The sequence below is a fragment of the Ascaphus truei genome, unplaced genomic scaffold, assembly GCF_040206685.1.
Source record: "Ascaphus truei isolate aAscTru1 unplaced genomic scaffold, aAscTru1.hap1 HAP1_SCAFFOLD_1018, whole genome shotgun sequence".
Taxonomy (NCBI): domain Eukaryota; kingdom Metazoa; phylum Chordata; class Amphibia; order Anura; family Ascaphidae; genus Ascaphus; species Ascaphus truei.
The window spans coordinates 39285-60434 of record NW_027453882.1 but is presented as its reverse complement, the minus strand read 5'-3'; the positions used below and the strand labels follow the sequence as shown (position 1 = coordinate 60434).

The 21150-nt window shown below is 44.4% G+C and overlaps 1 protein-coding gene across 1 annotated transcript in view; it reads left to right on the top strand.

Annotated features, from left to right (window-relative positions):
• Nucleotides 1–21150, top strand: part of LOC142474961 (inositol polyphosphate-5-phosphatase A-like) — a gene marked incomplete at its 3' end in the record, with an annotated part of 71638 nt that overhangs the window by 18283 nt on the left and 32205 nt on the right. Inside the window, exon 2 of the mRNA XM_075581047.1 lies at nucleotides 4073–4176. Within this exon, the coding sequence (XP_075437162.1) occupies nucleotides 4073–4176 (104 nt within the window). The remainder of the gene's footprint in view (nucleotides 1–4072; nucleotides 4177–21150) is intronic.

Here is a 21150-nt window from a genome sequence, read left to right as displayed (position 1 = left end):
AGTGCGGTTCTTTCCCAGGCCTTTTCTAATTTAGCGCGGTGCGCTCCAATGTCAATCTCATATTTTTCGCGGGCCTTTTGTGTCAGTGTGACTGTCCGTTTAGGCCTTGCGTCTGCCTGCGCCTGTTGCAGTTGCGCAGCGGTCTCTGTATCTGAGTGGTCACTCTCCTGCGTTATATCTGGTGAGGCTCTGAGTTCTGCCATGCTGTAGGTGTGTGTAGGCCTTTAGCCAGCGTGTGTGACGTGCGGTCTTTTATCTGTGTCAGCGATGGGCGACTGTCTCAGATGATGCCGAGCGGTGTCCTGCAGCGTTCAGCGTAGGGGTAGCTGTACTCACAGGTGTCCGTTGGCTCTGACCCGTGTCCTGGCGGGTGTCCGGTGGTGTGGCCCTTGGTGGCGCTGGCCGTGGGGACGTGCACAGGGTAAGGTGAGATGATAATCCCTCACTATGGAGCTGTGCAGAGGGTGAACTCAGACAGAGAAAGGCAATCAAGGTTCTGTGTGTTATGAACTTTCTGTCTGCAAAGCTGCGTGTGCAGTGTAAGCTGCTTGCTGATTGTCAGTCTGCAGAGACTGCTCTGTGTTAGCATAAAGTCTTAGAGTAGCAGCTCCTGTACAGTAAGTGTCTGTAAGTCACGCGGTCCTCCTTTTTCACTATTCTGGAGGCCAGGGTCATGTGTAGGATGATTAGCCCAGATAGGTTCAACTCATTCCTTTTAGAAGCACAACAAGTTCTTTGTCTTTCTTCACTTTATTGAGAAAAAGCATGGATATACAAAGGCACTTGTGGATGATGGTATTGTGAGAGAATGTCTCTATGGTGAGTGCGCTTGATAGTGGGGAAAGGTGAAAAAGGATAAGTCCTTGCCAGTAGAGCAAATTACAGGAGGTGTACTCACTCAGCCAGTGTAGAAGTGGAAAAGGAAGTGCCAGTGTATGCTGGGTAGCAAGATAGCCTGGGGATAGACCATCTGTAAGCAAGGCAGAGGGGGAGAAGGCAGACTAACCCATTCTGACAGAAAGGCTGAGGTTGCTGTAGCAACTCACTGGCATAATGCAGAGACAGGGATCGCAACACTGTGTCTAACACACAAGCACTGTGAGTGCACAGAGCAAAATACATGCAGCTGGAATGAGAACGTGACAAGCAGAAGCTGCAAAGGAAAGGGGGGGGGGGGGGGTGAAACAGAAATGTGGTTCTTGTTCCATGACAAAAACGTCACTTGTAGTGGTCAAGCGAGTTTCCTGCAAAAAGAAAACCTCATTATTAAAGTCCTTTAGCATAGAAAAGACTTCAGTCCGGGTCTTTTTTGTCTTAATACTATTCACATTAATAGTTGCCACTTTCGCTGGAGAGGGGCACTTTGGCATATTTAGTGACTCAATCACCGCCCTTTTTTTTCCCCTTTTTAGCACCATTTTTCTTTTTGACCATTTGACCATTTTCTTTCTCCCGGGGGGACTCTCTGATGGCAGATTTCTCTTATTTGATGGTCCAGCCATCTCATATCGGGGTCTGCGTCATCAATCTTTTCACCCCAACTCTTTTCTCCAATACCTCATATGTATTGTAAAGCGAGATCTCTTCTTGGACAGTTCCTGTAGTTTTCTTTCTAGCTGAGCTGGTTTGGGCAGTCTTGTTTTTACTTGTTATTGTTTCCCATTCATTATCGCCATCTTTGTGAGGTTCGCCGCCATCTTTGCAGGGTTCGCTTCCATCTTTGCAGGGTTCGCCGCCATCTTTGCAGGGTTCGCCGCCATCTTTGCAGGGTTCGCCGCCATCTTTGCGCCATCTTTGCGGGGTACATCACCTTCCTGAGTAGAATTCTCTGTGTTTGGTACAAAACTCAGATCGCTCCTGTGTTCTCCGTCTGACCCCCTTTGGGCTGGAGGTGTATATGTCAGACCCAGAGACTTTAAAACCTCTTCTACAGGTGTTAGTTGAAGACTTTCTGATGACTCTGTTTTATTCTCTTTATCACTATGAGATGCTGTATTCTGTACACTAGACATTTCCTTCTGCCTGTAATGGTTGTACTCGGCTTCTGGGCAATCTTTAAAGGAATGACCACATTTCTAGCACAGGTTGCAGACTATGTCCTTGTCACACTCAGAGCTGTGATGACCAATTGAACCACATAAAATAAAGTGCATCTGATTTTATCACAGGCTGAGCTTAAGGGCCTGGGGGAATCACATTTAAACACTTTTTAGGCTGTCCCCAATAAAAACATCGCCCGCGATCTCTTCCAATATATATGGCGTTTGGGAGGTGACATGCCAGATTGTGTGTGTATCTGAGTTTAACTTTAAACTTGTAACCCCCATTCCAGAAACCTTCAGCATCCATATTTTTCACTGGACCAGACTGAACATCGCACTGTCTTTGTAGGCAAAAAGATATATCTTCTACCGCTACAGTCTCAATATCAAAGATAATATTCACTTCCACGGTCACAGGGCGAGATACTTGGATAACTTAAAAAAATTCCCATTCTGGATTATCCTTCACTTCTTTGTAACGAAACCAGAATTTTTTCTAGCCCTTCTGGTGTCTTAAAGCTAACTTCATAGTTCCTGCTATTAAGAGCATGCAATAAGGCATAAACCTCACTGGGTTGAAAGCTAATTCCTGCACCTGTCTGCTCCCCTCGGCTGCTTTGAGGGTCTCTGTGTCAGGTACAGTTGTATGCAGGGTCTCTGTGTCAGGTGCAGCTGTGTCCAGGGTCTCTGTCTCAGGTGTAGCTGTAGTTGCCTGTGCATTAGTGTGTATGTCTTTACTGACTTGTGGGATAACAATTTCTGTTACCCCCAGTCTCCTTTTCTCATGCTCTGCCTGCCTTTTACTCCTGGCTTCATTAGACCTTGAGCTGGTTTTAGCCGCAGTTCTCTTACCCATCTGGTTCTGGGCTGATCTTTCAGTATTCTCCATTTCAGCTTCTTTCTGTCCAACATTATCATTCATCTCCATATTTTCTGATTCTTTCTTTTGCAAAAGTTTCTTCACTTTAGCTTCAAGGGAAACTTTCTTATCCACATTCAGATTTGCACGAGTCCTGGTTCCAACTTCTCTCCCTCCTCCAGGGTCTGCCGCCATCTTGGCTCACAGCTCCTCCCCTTCCTGTATGTGAGGGGGAGGCTGGCACTGCCGCTCTCTGCACTGTGTGTATGAGGGTGGCTGGTACTGCCGCTGTCTGCACTGTATGATGGGGAGGCTGGCACTGCTGCTGTCTGCACTGTGTGAAATGGGGGAGGCTGGCACTGCCGTTGTCTGTACTGTGCGTATGAGAGGGAGGTTGATTAAGATGAGAATTGTTCCCAAAATGCAAATAACGAAAATTAGATACTTTAATATTTATTTTATTATAGGCAGAAGTCCCTAGCTTTGTCTGTCTCTCTGATCCTGTCCCTGGCTCTGTCTGTCTCTCCGATCCTGTCCCTAGCTATGTCTGTCTCTCCGATCCTGTTCCTAGCTATGTCTGTCTCTCCGGTCCTGTCCCTAGCTCTGTCTCTCTGGTCCCGTACCTACGTCTGTCTCTCTGGTCCAGTCCCTAGCTCTCGCTTTCCGGTCCCATCCCTCGCTGTCTGTCTCTCCGGTCCCGTCCCTAACTCTGTCCGTCTCTATGGTCCTGTCTCCAGCTGTGTCCTTCTCTCTCCAGGCCTGTCTCTAGCTGTGGTATTCTCTCTGGGCCTGTCTCTAGATGTGTCCATCTCTCTGGGCCTATTTCTAGCTGTGTCCATCTCTCTGGGCCTGTCTCTAGCTGTGTAAGTCTCTCCAGACCTTTCTCTTGCTCTGTCTGTTTTACGGTCTGTCTCTCTGGATCCTGTCTCTATCTGTGTCTCTTTCTCCGTGCTCCCTCTCTAACCATGTCTGTCTCTTCAGGCCCCGTCTCTCTGGTCCTCTCCCTAGTTCTGTCTGTCTCCCTGACCTTTCCCCAACTGCCTTTTTTTTCAATTCTCCTGCATGAGTGACATCAGGCGCCTAAGCAACCAAACGGGCCAGTAGATTAATAGGGTCTCTTTAGCCCTTTACATGTGCATGTTTCCATGGACAGACACACTTTCTCTTGCAGGGGGGGAGTTTGCAGCTATCTCTGGCTGCAGTGTTTGTCTTGGGTCTCTTGAAGATTGTCCCACTCTGCTCCAGGAGAGATTTCCACAGGACTTCTGGCCTGAGGTACAAGATTGTGTGTGTACGGTATATAAATATAGTGTGTGTGTGTGTGTGTGTGTGTGTAACCCCTACCCAGCTTCATGGATATACACTCCAGAAACACTACACTTAGCTTCCCTCTTCAATATTAGAAATGTTCTCAGAGGCTTTCCTTTAGCATTGGTTTCATCCATGGGCTGGTTATTGTCTTGCAATTAATAGACGCCAGGGAGTTTCCATAAAAATAACTGAGGTTTATTAAACAGTCCAGAGAGGGTAAGCAGGCGCACGGTCTTATGCATTCAAAATGATTGTGCCAAAGACCCAACATGTCGGCAGCGTATAAAGGAGAGCCCTGTCCTTGAAAAGGGCAGTTATACGTTGCCGAAACTTTGGAATCTTTGGCATAATAAATTTGAATGCATAAGGCTGTGCGCCTGCTTCCCCTCTCTGTATATGTATACCTTGGGATCTCTGGACCTCCATGGACCCAACACACCAGCAGTTAAGTACCCTTCTCGTGCACCATATCACTGAGTGCGTGTACTCCTCTCTATTACTGTTTATTAAACAGTCCAACATACACAAAAAAATCCTTTATAGCATTATTTTTTGTGGTTTAAATGACATCAAGTTTCAAAAAGACTTGCTCTTTGGTGAATAACACAAGATAGTATTAGTCCCCAGAAAATGGCTCTATCTACATGACTACCCAGGCTATGCTGAAAAGCTGGGTAATACGGCAGGCTTAAGCTCATATGGTTCCATGATAGAATGGACATGAAGCAAAAGGTGTGTGCTCTTTTGCATGTAATTTCCCAGAATCCCTGGCTGCAGTGGGAGCACTGTATGCTAAGAGATAATGGAGAAAAGCAGGGCTGCAGGTGTGTCTGAGACGTGATTGTGCTCATAAGTGATATTTTTATTTGCTGATTTCTTATACAATCACTGTGTGGCCTGTGTGTACTCCCTTTCTTAATAAACAGGCCAACGGTGGTTTGTTTTTAGTTGCAATAAATATTCGCTTGGTGGCGTGTTTTACAATTAGCTCCACATGACGCCTCAATGGTTCACTTCAATGATACACCACATTGGCCAGCCATTCAATATAATTCTGTAGCAGGATGTGGGGACACTCTGTCAGTTACCTTGCCCACAGATACTGTATGATTCACTGATACAGTTGAGGTTCTGTAGCGCCTTGTGTTTTCTCTTTTACCAGGCCGGCACTAGATAATATCTAGCTTAAACATAATAATAACACTGAACTAACCTAAGCTCTGTACAATGAAATCTACTTCAACATAAATAGAATAAAGAAAGTAAAACGGGGACATCACCATGAACCTGAAATCCAAACTCGAGAAGTAAAACTGAGAGGAAGGAGGTGGGCTTTTATATTAGTGTTAACTGCTCCCCCCGTGATGTCACAGACCTAAAGGTAATGAAATGGGTGATAAGGATGGTGTACTCACATTACCCAATATATACAAATTTGATTTTGTTTTGAGATCATCGACATTAATGTTTACCATGCGGCCTATGAAAAATGACATTTACCATGCGGCCTATGAAAAAAGGTACAGGAACCGCATTTCCCCTGGAAAAAATCCAGTATAAGTGTATAAGATTAGATATAAATGCAATTATAATCTATAAAACTAAACAGAATAAAGTAATATAAATAAAAATCAGAAAAGACAATTTGTCAATGTATACATGCACCAATAAATGTGGGTATATGAGACCCCGTTACTAGGCGTATTGTGTCACAAAAACAAACAACATATAACAAACAGCATATAAGACAAGGATGGGTACATAAAGGTAAAGGAATGAGAAATACAGAAACAGAAGGAAAAAAGGGGGTATGCCAATAAAAAACCACAAAGTAAAAATAAAACCACTGGATGTTCCGAACTGCTATCCGCAGGAGTAACCACCTTCTTCGATACTTCTAAAAAACAAAAAGGGACAGTGTGGACTCCATAGTGTAAATAGTAAATGGTTTTAATATAGACGAGCTAAAATCAGGTCGCTCACAGAAATTGGGTAGATCATGGACATTGTAACTGAGCACAGGTCTACTGTTGATTTCACTGCCGGTTTGGAGCTTTAATCTCGTGGCTGGAGGCGTGTGACGTTGTTCCACTTCCACATCCGGGTACCTCAGAGAATATGCGTCCTTCACAACGGTCCCCCGGCACAGAGGTTAGCGCTCTCCTGGTTCCACAACTCTCCTCCGTAGTCACAGTGGAGCAGGTTCCTGGCAACTAGTCAAATGGTAATAGCCCTACGCATTTTGTCGCTAGAGTAACGGCGACTTCATCAGGGGTTAAGGAATGGGGTGATCATTCACACCTTATATAGTCCAAACCTAATTGTTTGATTGTTTAATTGCTAATTAAATTTCTACCCTTTGTGGGTAGATATGAGTGACTGTGAATAAATTGGCATAACAAACAAATAACAAAAGACTGACACAATTAAAATGTAAAATACAGCTTGTAAGACATAACAATATGCACAACATGTAAGTGGACTCTAGGCAGGGAGAGACTTTGGACAATATACAAAAGCAAAATAAATTTACTAATAAATAAACATAATTGCACAAAAGCAAAACCTTTAATAACTTGCTTAGATAAAATATACTTGTTATAATAAATCGATGAAAAAAATAACCACAATAGGTGTAGGAATAAATCCTCAACCTCCTATCAACATAGTGGATATAATAAACATAATACTAATAATTTATAGTGATCACCATTGACCAAACAATAAAATAAATAACAATAAATTAAATGTAACCCCTCTTTACTTTACCTCAGACTATAGAACCTGTCACTGAGGTGGAGGTCTGAGTCCTGTAACTTGGGGTTTAATTCTTAGTCTACGCTTATAGTGCCGGCTACAGTCAGGCGACGGTTGCTGGCAAATCAAATAGAGATCACTTCCAGCGATCGCGACAAATCCGTCGCTCCGTCGCGCTTACTATAAGCACATGCGGCGATGGCAATGCATTTGTTTTGCTGCGATGTCACGTCGCTGTCGCCGGCACTATAAGTGCAGCCTTATAGCGGGTGGTACACAGAGTGGGACGCAGGAGTAATTAGACACAACAAAACTGTAAGGCATTATAACAAACTTTATCATTCCTTTATAATTCCCTTATCTAGCATTTTGAACAGGGATACATACACAGCGCTACCACATAACCACACAGTATTTCTGCAATCCTTCTAAAACAAATCACCAACGCTGCGCCTCTTTATATATTTTACAGTCACTGCATATTACTTCACATACCCTGCTGATCAGACAGTGTATTTGTACAATAACCTTTCTTTGGAGCTCTGGATTCTAACAGATGCAGCTGCTGCTACTTACAGTTAATTTGAAAACATAACCTGTGTTCCAACGCAGGGGGATCTCCTTCTTTCCTCTGGGTGTTTGTCACAGGAGACCAGGTATTTACACCTTTATACCGGGTGGTAAAACAAATTGCGTTTATTCCTTAAAAACAGACATGTACACAATGAATTACAATATGCAGAAGAAAACACACTTACTGGGGGTCTGGGCTACAAAACTAACCTTTCCTAGTTGAAATAGCACAGGAAACAAAGTCTTTACAAAGTCAGATGACCGGGACTAAGCCCGAAAAGTCCTGGAACTGAAATCGGCATGCAGTTCCTGACGCCACCACTGTTTCCATTCTGGAGATGCTGAAATCCCTTGACTGGGAGCGAGTACCAACCGTCCAGGCACTCTTTTCGGCATGCAGTTCCAGCCGCGACTGCTACATGTCTTTTCAGAACTTGGCCCCTGAAAAGTGGGACTTCGAAAATTTCTCGCCTTGAAATTTCTGAAGCCGGCTCGTGTCTATTTCTCTCAGAGCATCTTTTGGCGAGTTCAAATCTGCCGCGGCTGTCTTGGCGCTTAGAATCTTAACGACCCGATTGGCGGCTAGGTTTCTTATAGGATTTTCAGTCCCATTCACAAAACGCTATAGCCAATCAGCGCGTGGGAATATTTCTACCAGCCTATCACAGATTTGCCAGTACTCTGATGCCGGGCGGGCACTGATTTCAGTTCTGCTAAGGGGCATGCGCCAACCTGGCACCTCTGCCACTTAGCATATTGAACCCCCCGTTGTACCAGGCTCCTCAGAGTCTGGGCTGGGCACATGGTTGCCGGATAGCCCTTATTCATGTCAGGACGTGGGTACTTGAGTGTAACTCCGATACTCCGCCCGCTCTAGCACCTTGGTGTCTCTGAGACTTTCAAGTCCGGGACCTGAGCAGACACAGTGGCACCAAGTCTGGTGGCCATCTGGTCTCTCGGAACCAAGGACTTGGAAATTCCCCAGTTCATATACAGGACATACACACATACACTGTTATACACCATATAGTACTGAAAAAAATCCAGCACACCCTAATAATAGATTCAGAATCACTGGCATATAACCAAATAGAAAATTTAATCAGTGCACAAATGAATAAAAAAACTGACAACGCCACACTAAGAGAACAGAAAACACATAGGTAGAAACATATGTGGGATGTGAGAAACAGAGAAAAGACAAGGCGCACAACGCACATAGTGAAGTACAGTTTACAAAGTTAATTTTACTAGAAGATAATAAGTTCTGCGTACATCAAAAAGTATAAAATCAAGCATTTGTTAAGTGGGGTTACCACACAGGGAACAGCTGGACTCGTCAGGCTTCATCCACTACCAGAAGAGGAACCGGAGAACAACGATCATCTGACCAGGTAGGAGGGGGGGGCCCTCTGGATCCGTGGAGGGCACTCACTCCGTTCCTGGATGCTGAGATGTTAAATCCACAGTGTGTATATACACACAGTCCCAAGAAAGCGTGCAGTCTGCTCTGCTATTGCCTTCCACTGCTACACGCCGGCAGCACGCTGTTGCGCCTCACGGGACGCCCGCTGATGACGTCACTGGTAGTTCTTTCAGTGCAGAGCCCAAGGCAATGTCTGCAATGTCCACAGAGTTTAGCGCAACGCGCTGTGCGGCAACCAGGGGGGGCACAGAGCAAACCAGGCAAGGGTGACTGAAGGGAATGAAGAAGTAACTGGGTGTTACGAAACGCGTTGGAGTGTGTTTCAGCTCATTTCTTAAACTTAATTTATAGTTTATTATCTTTTATTTATCCCTCCCTGTCCCGTGCGTCAGTCACCCTTGCCTGGTTTGCTCTGTGCCCCCCCTGGTTGCCGCACAGCGCGTTGCTCTAAACACTGTGGACATTGCAGACATTGCCTTGGGCTCTGCACTGAAAGGCGCAACAGCGTGCTGCCGGCGTGTAGCAGTGGAAGGCAACAGCAGAGCAGACTGCACGCTTTCTTGGGACTGTGTGTATATACACACCGTGGATTTAACATCTCAGCATCCAGGAACGGAGTGAGTGCCCTCCACGGATCCAGAGGGCCCCCCCCTCCTACCTGGTCAGATGATCGTTGTTCTCCGGTTCCTCTTCTGATAGTGGATGAAACCTGACGAGTCCAGCTGTTCCCTGTGTGGTAACCCCACTTAACAAATGCTTGATTATATACTTTTTGATGTACGCAGAACTTATTATCTTCTAGTAAAATTAACTTTGTAAACTGTACTTCACTATGTGCGTTGTGCGCCTTGTCTTTTCTCTGTTTCTCTTGTCCCAGGGGTGTTGAGCCACCCCCCAAGAAAGGCTGCAGACGCATCATTTGTGAATATACACCTACAGGTCATCACTATTGTTTAATTCATTCTCTATTCACATTTGTATATTCACATTTGTGTATTTTATCTCATCACCACGTTAGTAGCTGCGCACTATCACTCTTTTATATATGTGGGATGTGCAGGAGGATATAGGGATAAAAGGAAAATTAGAATAAGGTGGGAAAAGGAAGGGAAGGTGAGGTGTTATACACCATGTTAATAAAAATCTTAAAAAATTCTTCTAAGTCCCTCATCCCCTAGGATCTACTGAAAAGATGCGCACGTCCATTTTCAGAGCTCCTAGACCTTCCTACAAGAAGTTTTAATAAAAAGTTGCTTCAAATAACGCTTAGGTTCATTTTCAGGGTTGCTTCAATTGTACTGAAGCTGGACTTAGAAATAATTTTACTCCCGCAACCTTATACATAGTTGGAGACAAACCCGAACCCCTATATCGGGTCCGGGGCTTTGGGGCATATACCGTGGGGGACTCCCCCTAAACCAGGGACCGCTGACTATACCTGGGATACACAACTCCCTATGCCCCTTTTTACCTTTCTTGTCTGTGCTGAAGCAGGGCCTCCTGGCGGTGAGCTGCAAGAACATTTTCAGGGTAGGATTTTGACCGGAGCATTGTGCTTTGAGGTATCTGAGAATCTGACCTGATTCCCGGCTACCTTTTTGGGGTATCCAGTAACTCTGGAACCCCGCTACATACAGTAGCCACAATCTGAAAAGACTTTCTCCACAAAACCCAGCCTGAAACTCATAGCCTAACAATCTCTGCTTGCTGGCACTCCTGGAAAGGCAAAAACACAAAAATTCTTTATTGTCTGCTTTATTCTTTAGCAGAACATACACAACAGCCAGGTTCAAGAGCTGACACTCCAGGACCCCACAACGTGACACAGGGGCAACCAAGTGGGCTTGACCTTTATTAGTGAGCCTGGTTACCTGGTTACCCCTTCACCGTCACTGTTGAAGCCTGATATTTCTCCTCTTAGATGTTGCAGTGCTTCCTGAGGTGTCACTGTACTTTGTACTGGCCAGCAACATCCACCAGTCTCCTCACTCCATGGATCAGTCAGGCCCTTGCAGAGTGTTCTGCAGCAGCCTCGCCATATCATAACAAACTGCCACCCCAGTCCCCTCAGCAATCCCGTTCCAACTGTCACAAACTGTCATTCCACTGGCTAAGCACAGTCACATGGTCCAGTGGAATGTAATTCTTAAAGGGGCCATGTCCTGTGCTGATAGCAGATACAGGGGATTACATAAATAAAAAGAGGAAGAGTGGAAGAAAAACCATGTGGACAATAACTAGTACATTCAAATATATGTAACACACTCCCCCCCTTCCCCCCCAATCGCAGATAGGGACCCTGTGGGGAAATCTATGTGCATTACCAGGTGTGGTGCATTACCTGTCAGGCTCACAGGAGGCCTGGGCCTCCGCTGATGGGAACCTGGGGTGTATCCTGGAACGTACTTACAGCACGTCCACCTGTGCAGGATCCTAGAGTGTAGAATACCCCTGATACAGGACCCGCATACAGTAATCACATACACCAGAGTATGGTTAAACAGTTTACTACATGCAGATAAGAATATAACAACAATAACCTCAGTACGCAATATCATAGATACTCTGTATCCCACAGCAAGATATATATCCCCCACCAGAATCACAGTGAGTGTCCCAAAGTACCATGGGTGCCAGGCACCAATTCCCTGATGTCCATGTCCCAATGTCAACGCCCACCCCAAGATGTGTTGGAGATAGCGCTATCCCGTGGAGTGTTAGTGCACTGGTTAGATACCTGCCCGAGGCTCCTGCACCCGGGTATAGCAGAGTAACAAAAGGGGATCCATCTGATCCAATGTTGTTGTCCGACGCGCATGGGCTGAATTCCGGCGTGGATAATATCACCTTCAGAATAGTCTCTGTGTCCTTCGGGGCTCTGGTCTCAGAACCCACCTTGCAGGGCTGCGCAGCGTGGCAGTTGTGTCCCTGACTACCAAATGGCTAATGGGGTAGAGTCCCTACCTAAGGGCCTGTCCCTAAAGCAGCCACAAACTTTACAAGTGAGTCGGGACCTAGCTTGGGGCCTAGGAGGATATCTGGCCTAATGCACAGGGTCACGGACCCCTGCACACACTACCTCCCCTAACCTTGTCCCAGCACCGACTGGTGTGGTCTTCACAGCGCACAAAATGTATCTTCTGTGCAGGGGAATCCGGCCGCGCTATTGGCTCCCTGGCGTCATGTGTTCTTGGCCCCTATGCATTACGGGGCTTGTAGTTCCCCATGCAGAGTTTCTGTGTAATGGCCGTCGCTCTCTAATGTGCCTCTGCGCATGCGCGAGCTTCCAATATGGCAGCGCCCTACGGAGGGAGCCGCTGGGGCCTCCGGCGAGCCGCTCGCTGCTCCCTACTCCCCTGCAGTGCTGCCCGCACCTGTCCCTGCCTCCGCTGCTAGGCGCGACCGCGCTGGGAGGTAAGGGAACACGGGGCACGCACCAGGGGACCCTGCTATATATAATAGCTAACAAAGAACAGATAACTGAATCAAAACAAATTCTGCTTAGAAATAAAGATGTGTATTATGTAATCTACCATGATGGATAGATCTTGCCAAACTAACCTTATCTGTTTCTTTGAGCAGGTAAGTAGGAATTTAGACCAGGGTAATGCCGTTGATGTGGTCTACTTAGATTTTGCAAAGGCTTTTGATACGGTTTCACACAAGAGGTTGGTGTACAAAATAAAGAAAGTTGGACTCAGTAATAATATATGCACCTGGATTGAAAACTGGTTAAAGGACAGACAACAGAGGGTTGTCATAAATGAAACTTTTTCAGGTTGGGCTAAAGTCGTGAGTGGAGTACCTCAGGGATCGGTACCCCTGCTTTTTAACTTGTTTATTAATGACCTTGAGGTTGGGATTGAGAGCAAAGTCTCCATCTTTGCTGATGATACTAAATTGTGTAAGGTAATAGAATCAGAGAAGGATGTAATTTCTCTTCAGAAGGACTTGGAGAGACTGGAAACGTGGGCAGGTAAATGGCAGATGAGGTTTAATACAGATAAATGTAAGGTTATGCATTTGGGATACAAGAATAAAAAGGCGACATACAAATTAAATGGAGATAGATATATTGGGAGAATCCTTGATGGAGAAGGATTTAGGAGTGCTTGTAGACAGCAGGCTTAGCAATAGTGCCCAATGTCATGCAGTAGCTGCAAAGGTAAACAAGATCTTATCTTGCATCAAACGGGCAATGGATGGAAGGGAAGTAAACATAATTATGCCCCTTTACAAAGCATTAGTAAGACCACACCTTGAATATGGAGTACAATTTTGGGCACCGATCCTAAGAAAAGACATTATGGAACTAGAGAGAGTGCAGAGAAGAGCCACCAAATTAATAAAGGGGATGGGCATTCTAACTTATGAGGAGAGGCTAGCTAAATTAGATTTATTTACATTAGAAAAGAGGCGTCTAAGAGGGGATATGATAACTATATACAAATATATTCAGGGACAATACACGGAGCTTTCAAGAGAACTATTCATCCCACGGGCAGTACAAAGGACTCGGGCCATCCCTTAAGGTTGGAGGAAAGGAAATTTCACCAGCAGCAAAGGAAAGGGTTGTTTACAGTAAGGGCAGTTAAAATGTGGAATTCATTACCCATGGAGACTGTGATGGCAGATACAATAGATTTGTTCAAAAAAAGGTTGGACATCTTTTTAGATGGGAAAGGTATACAGGGATATACCAAATAAGTATACATGGGAAGGATGTTGATCCAGGGATTAATCCGATTGCCAATTCTTGGAGTCAGGAAGGAATTACATTTTCCCCTTAATGGGGTTTTTTGTTTGCCTTCCTCTGGATCAATAAGTATAGATATAGGATAAAGTATCTGTTGTCTAAATTTAGCATAGGTTGAACTTGATGGACGGAAGTCTTTTTTCAACCTCATCTACTATGTAACTATGTAACTATGATAAAACCTAATGGTGTTTCAAGAGTGATACAGTAATAATGTATATACTGGATGTGTTAATAGTGAATAAAGTGGAATTCTATATAAATTGTGATTTAAAGGTTTAGAAACACAAAATATATGTTCGTGTATCTAAATGAGTGAAACTAATAAGTGTGCTGATGCATAAACTTTAAAGTGTAGACATGTGTATGTTAAACTAAATAGTACTTGTTAGATACAATATGAATATATGAAATGTTCAATGTGAATTAATTGAAGATATAAAATGTGAATTTAGAAGTGTAAAATAAAAAATGTGTGTGTATGAACCTACATGAATCAAGTTAATATGTATGCCCACGCATATAATAAGATGATGAATATGATCGGTATTAGTGAAAGTGTAAGTGAGTTAAAAATGGATAAAAAAATATAGATCGATGAACAAATGCCCAACTGTTAAAATTAATGTTAAAACCTATATGGATAACCGGGTCAACAAGAGGGAGAAGACAGTGACGACTACTGAAAATACGAAGATTCATAGATACCAAATGGCTTGAATGAAGTTAGAGGAGGAATATAGATATACCTAGACCAATGTTCTAGTGTATGTAATATGCAATGTATGTATATCTTTATTTATATAGCGCCATTCATGTACATAGCGCTTCATAGCAGTGATACACGTGAGAATCATATAAATAACACATAATGGGAAGAAGTGCTTTCAGACATAAAAGTGACATTTAGGAAAAGGAGTCCTTCCCCGAAGAGCTTACAATCTAATTGGTAAGTAGGAGGAATGTACAGAGAGGATAGGAAGGTGTTCTGGTATGTGTGTCTGCAAGGGGCCAATGTTTATGTAAGAGGTATAAAGTATCAGCCACGGAGCTACTCATATGCTTCGTTAAGGAGGTGTGTTTTAAGATGGGTCTTAAAGGTGGATAGAGTGGGTGCTGTCACGGTAGACCAGGGCTTACCAACAAATTATACCGGGATTCTGGACTCAGCATACAAGATGAGTAAAATAAATTGTAATTTATTTCCTTTTAAGACAAACGCACAATACTTCACAATTACAGTCAATATACACTTACTGGGATGGGGAAACAAAATAAAATGTCCACGGAACAAAACAAAGTCTCTGGGCACATCTGCACGCATGTAAGTGGGTGCGCAATGTAAGCCGTGCGACAGTCCTTGGCTTGGGGCGCAAATTGCTAGCCCTCTATCTGCGCCAAAAGAAAGTCTTTCGTAATGTCCTTACAGGATTCGTTCGGGAATCCTTGGCTCAAACGAATTCTGGAAGAGTGGTGCAATTCTTCGTTACGGTGAAGTTAACCCCTCACACACCGGAACCGCTGACGCTGTACTTGAACGCTTCTTGGTAAAATCTGTAATGAATCTGACTGGGACTGGGCTGCAGGCATTTTATAGGGTTAATGGTCCTATACCTAACATAGACACTCAATCCTCTTGTGGGAACAATTTGTCCCACCTATCCCCGCCTTGCCAGTACCTTACAAAAAGGGCAGAAGTTGCTTCCCGGTTTGCACAGATCCATCTTGGCATCCATTCAGTCCCTGTATTGCTCTGTTGAGTTGTCAGTGGTTTCTATACCACTGAAAACTTCCATCATGCGGACGACCAAGCTGGATCTGGTGCAAGGAGTGTTGGTGTCACCCAGATGAACTGGGTGGCTGGATGCTGGAGGAGGTGAGCTGGGGTCTTCGGGATTTACATCGGTGTTGCTGGGTGCAGGAGCAGGTGAGCTGGGGGTTTCCGGATGAGCATCGGCTTGGATGGGTGATGTAGCAGGTGAACTGGGGTTTCCGGACGAGCATCGCTGGACAAAGGGTCAGAGCGGGTGAATGTTTTGGAACCGGTGGCTGTGTGCGATAGCAGTGAAAAGTCCGGGACATCCGATTCTGCTTCGGTGGGTGCAGGGGCACTTCTGGTGCCCGTCCAAACAAGTTGATCCTTGTGGATTTTGGCCATTTTCTTCTTCATGTAATAAGGGCCAGGGTTCGTTGCCTTGGGAGACTTCGGATCCTTTTCTCTAGGCACCTTTGGTTTGGCTTGAAAACAGCTTCCCACTTTTGCTTTCTCGTGGTCGGCACAGCAGAAGAAAGCAGGGTCATGCGTCCGTAGAATTGGGGTTGATCCATGGAAGCAGATGGAAGAATGCACAATACAGTATCTGTTCAAGAGCTCGTTCAGATAGAGATCAGTGTGTGGGAGGCTACGCATTTCATGTCACCTTTTATGCACTGTGTCCCTATTGAAAATTTTGGGCAGGCGTGGACACGAGCTGCAGGTGTTAAAAGTGGGTGTATACAGTACTTTACCTCTTGTGGCCCATTATAAATACACCATCACTTCTGTTGATTCCATGCATATTAAATATATATCGAATATACATTCTGTGCTTGATTTATTTTCTAATGCAGCGATGCCGAAGAAAGTTATTTCAAAGGATCTCAGCATGAGAATACAGGACATGTACAAGAAAGAACACGGAATTTTACAGATCAATCGCTGGTTACTGAATTCGGACCTCGATTTAGCACAAGGCACTGAAAGCTATCATGCCCATGGTCAGGCAAAAAGTGTAATGCGGCGTCCCCCAGACACAACAGAGTAAGTATTTTTGTTTTCATTCTGTAATTACTGTATTACGCGTATAAGCGTCTTGTAAATCAAAATGCATTTTTTTGTATACTTGTTTTCTTTGCAATTATTTTCAAGCCAAAAAATTTCTGTCATACTTTTAGAAAAAAATATACAGTAAAATGTTTTTTTTTCTCTTGCTGATTTTATTACTCTAAAAGCGTCTTGCATATCAAAATGCATTTTTTTGTTTAACTGTTTTCTTTGCAATTATTTTAGAATACTGTATTCAGCACTGTATGTCATGTATTTGTTTTGACTTATTTTTGGGCCTAACAAATTGTTCTCTTTTCCTTTAAACTTTACTGTAGGATGGCAAAGTGTCTGGTGGACAAATCAATGAGGCTAATGATGAGCGCTGTGCAGCAAGAGTCAAGACGGTTTTAGAGAACAGTTACAATATCACAGCATCTGAGACCAGCATCAGGGTGATGTGACGCCAATTGGGATGGAAATATGGACGTGTCAAGTAAGTGTCTTACTGTAATAAAGTATAGTATAAGGCAATACTGTAGTATGCAAAGTGACAGGAACAAAGAAAATAATGGTGTATATAGCGCTAAAAAATGTGTAAATTAAGTGATAACAGTGATACTACACTACCAAAATACATATAACATAGGCTGCCAGGTGACACTAACCCCAAGAAACAGTTAGTAAAAGAACCAAACATATACAATACAGACCGGCGCCGTAATAGTCCAAAAGGTGAAGCAAAGTCCAATGATGACAATGTCTCTTTAACTTCTATCTGCAGAAGTACTGGGACGCTCCAAATTTCTTAAAGATGTTACTCCACATATATATCAGGGAGAAAAACAAAGAAAACACATCATAGTGCAACACAGCTGATACTATCAGTTAGATTATACCAACAAAACACACAAACAAGACAAACACTACATATAACAAGTAAGGCTGACTGAAATAAAAATGAGAATTTATTAACACATATATAAATGAGGCAGATGCGGGATCCGGTATGTAAAAACCAGAATCCTACTTACAGGACTGACACAGGTCATACGCAGAGGTTAAGAGTGTATCTTGTCTTTGCTGCTGCTCCGTCGGAACACGTGATCTCCCAGGGGTTCCTTCCTTTGGCGACCGGAACTACGTCACTCTCCGCGACACCGGGGCTTCCGGGGGCTCGAGCCCTCTCTTTCTCGGCAATTACCTCCAAATTCGTCTTTCTGGGAGCATCAAACAAGCACCAAAAACTTCCTCTGCAAGTAGAATCTGTGTCCCACGTCCTGCCAAGTCTCTGCCACACTGCACAATAAAATCTACCAAACGGCCCCCTTTTTTTAACGCGTTTCGTGCGCATGCGCACTTCTTCTGGGCCGTTTGGTAGATTTTATTGTGCAGTGTGGCAGAGACTTGGCAGGACGTGGGACACAGATTCTACTTGCAGAGGAAGTTTTTGGTGCTTGTTTGATGCTCCCAGAAAGACGAATTTGGAGGTAATTGCCGAGAAAGAGAGGGCTCGAGCCCCCGGAAGCCCCGGTGTCGCGGAGAGTGACGTAGTTCCGGTCGCCAAAGGAAGGAACCCCTGGGAGATCACGTGTTCCGACGGAGCAGCAGCAAAGACAAGATACACTCTTAACCTCTGCGTATGACCTGTGTCAGTCCTGTAAGTAGGATTCTGGTTTTTACATACCGGATCCCGCATCTGCCTCATTTATATATGTGTTAATAAATTCTCATTTTTATTTCAGTCAGCCTTACTTGTTATATGTAGTGTTTGTCTAGTTTGTGTGTTTTGTTGGTATACTCTAACTGATAGTATCAGCTGTGTTGCACTATGATGTGTTTTCTTTGTTTTTTTCCCTGATATATATGTGGAGTAACATCTTTAAGAAATTTGGAGCGTCCCAGTACTTCTACAGATAGAAGTTAAAGAGACATTGTCATCATTGGACTTTGCTTCACCTTTTGGACTATTACGGCGCCGGTCTGTATTGTATATGCAAAGTGACAGCACAAATTTCCCTAGCCAATTCCAGTCTGGGTTTCGTCCCAAGCACTCCACCGTAACTACCCTGCTAAAAGTTTGCAATGAAATCCAGTGTGGAATGGAACGGGGACAACTCACTGGTGCAGTATTCCTAGATTTTGCAAAGGCTTTTGACACAGTTGATCATGTTATCCTGCTTAACAAACTCCAGAGCTCTGGAATAGGGAAACATGCTTTAAACTGGTTTCAGTCCTACCTATCAGGAAGATCCCAACATGTGTCCATCCCAGGCTCTAACTCCAACCCCCTGGATATCACCTGTGGTGTCCCGCAAGGCTCTGTTCTGGGGCCCCTACTCTTCCAATCCTATATGCACACAGCCATAGCATCTCTGACCTTCAACACATACTTCAGTCTGACTTTTTGAGACTCGAAAACTGGATTTCCCAAAACAAACTGTTTTTAAACACTGACAAGACAGTAACAATGGTATTTGGGACCAAGACTAAATTTGTAAAGATTCCAGTGACTGAGCTCCTGATTAGAACCAACGCTAACACCACCCTAACACCTGTCACTAGTTTTAAATACCTGGGCTTATGGTTTGACTCCCACTTAACATTCGGGATGCACATTGATACCCTGACAACCAAGACCTATGCCAAACTAGGGGTACTTTACAGGAACAAATCCTCCCTAAGTCTCCTGGTCAGAAAGCGTATTGCACAGCAGATGCTAATGCCAATTATTGACTATGGAGACATAGTATATGGCTCGGCTCCTCAAACCCACCTTAGCAAACTTGACACCCTCTACAATTCAATTTGTCATTTGTTCTCCAATGCAACTATAACACACATCACTGCGAAATGCTCAAAGAACTAGATTGGTCATCACTAGAGTCTAGGCGCAAAGTTCACCTTTCCTGTCTCACCCTTAAATACTTTCTGGGCAAGCTACCCAGCTACCTGAACAAGCTCCTCACCCCTACCAAATACAGCACCTATCACCTGAGATCAGACTCAAAAAGACTATTCATGGTCCCAAGGCTCAACAAAGTATCCGGACGTTCCTCCTTCTCCTTCCGTGCACCCCAAAACTGGAACAACCTACCAGAGACTCTCATATCCACCACCAGCTTAAGTTCTTTCAAATCTAAGGCTGTCTCACACTTTAATCTGGTCTGTAACTGGTTCATACGCTCATAATATATATTTTCTTTAACTGTGCACGCAATGTCTCTGTATATAATGTATACCTTGTTCATTTATGTAACTGTACTTGTAACCATGTATTATTTGTTTTACTCTGTGCCCAGGACATACTTGAAAACGAGAGGTAACTCTCAATGTATTACTTCCTGGTAAAATATTTTATAAATAAATAAACAGGGTTGATACTGTAATTACTGTTCCATAGTTAGGACAGTACAGGTAAAGTGTTGTACTGTGCACTACTGTACTGTTGGTAAAAGTGTGGTGTCATGGAACAAGAACTGCATTTCTGATTCACCCCCCTCTTTCCTTTGCAGCTTCTGCCTGTCAGTTCTTATTTTCAGCTGCATGGAGTTTGCACACACATACTGTGCCTGTGTGATATGTAACAATGTTGCATTTCTTGCCTCTGGGCATGTAATCAGTGAGCTGCTACTGCAGCCTCTGAGATCCTCACCAGAATGGGCTAGTTTGCTTTCTCCCCCTCTGCTCTGCCCACAGATGGTCTGTCCCCAGGCTATCTTGCTACCCAGCATACATTGCGACTTCCTTTCCACCATCACCTCTGGATGAGTGAGTACCCTGCTGTAACTGCTGTAGTGGTAGGATTACCCTTTTCACCTGCCCTTAACTACAAGGCACCACAGAGAGACACCATTTAAATACCAACATCTCTTCACAAGTGCCTGTCTTTTACCCTGCTTTCCCTCAATAAAGTGAAGAAAAGATACAGAACTTGTTGTGCTTTGAAAAGAGGGCCGAGTTGAAGCTATCTGGGCTAAATCATCTTACATATGACCCTGGCCTCCAGAATAGTGAAAAGGATACCGTGTGCCTTACAGACACTTATAGGAGCTGCTACTCCAGACTTTATGATAACACAAAGCAGCCTTTCAAATAGCAGCAGCTTTACACTGCCAGACAGGGCAGCAAGCCTTATACAGCAAACTGCACACAGCCTGCAGCCTTTCCAATAAGCAAGCAGATTCACACTGGACACAGCCAGCAATCAACCCTGCACACAAGGCAGCAGCCTTGCAGACAGACAGTGCTTCTTACACAAAACCTGATTGCCTTTCTCTGTCTGAGTTCACCCTCTGCACAGCTCCACAGTGAGGGATTACCATCTCACCTTACCCTGCGCACGTCCCCACGGCTAGCACCACCAAGGGCCACGCCACCGGACACCCGCCAGGACACGGGTCAGAGCCACCGGACACCTGTGAGTACAGCTTAGCTGAACGCTGCAGGACACGGCTCGGCATCATCTGAGACAGACGCCCATCGCTGACACAGGTAAAACACCGCACGCCACACGCACTGGCTAAAGGCCTACACACACCTACAGCATGGCAAAACTCAGAGCCTCACCAGATATCACGCAGGAGAGTGATCACTCAGACACAGAGACCGCTGCGCAACTGC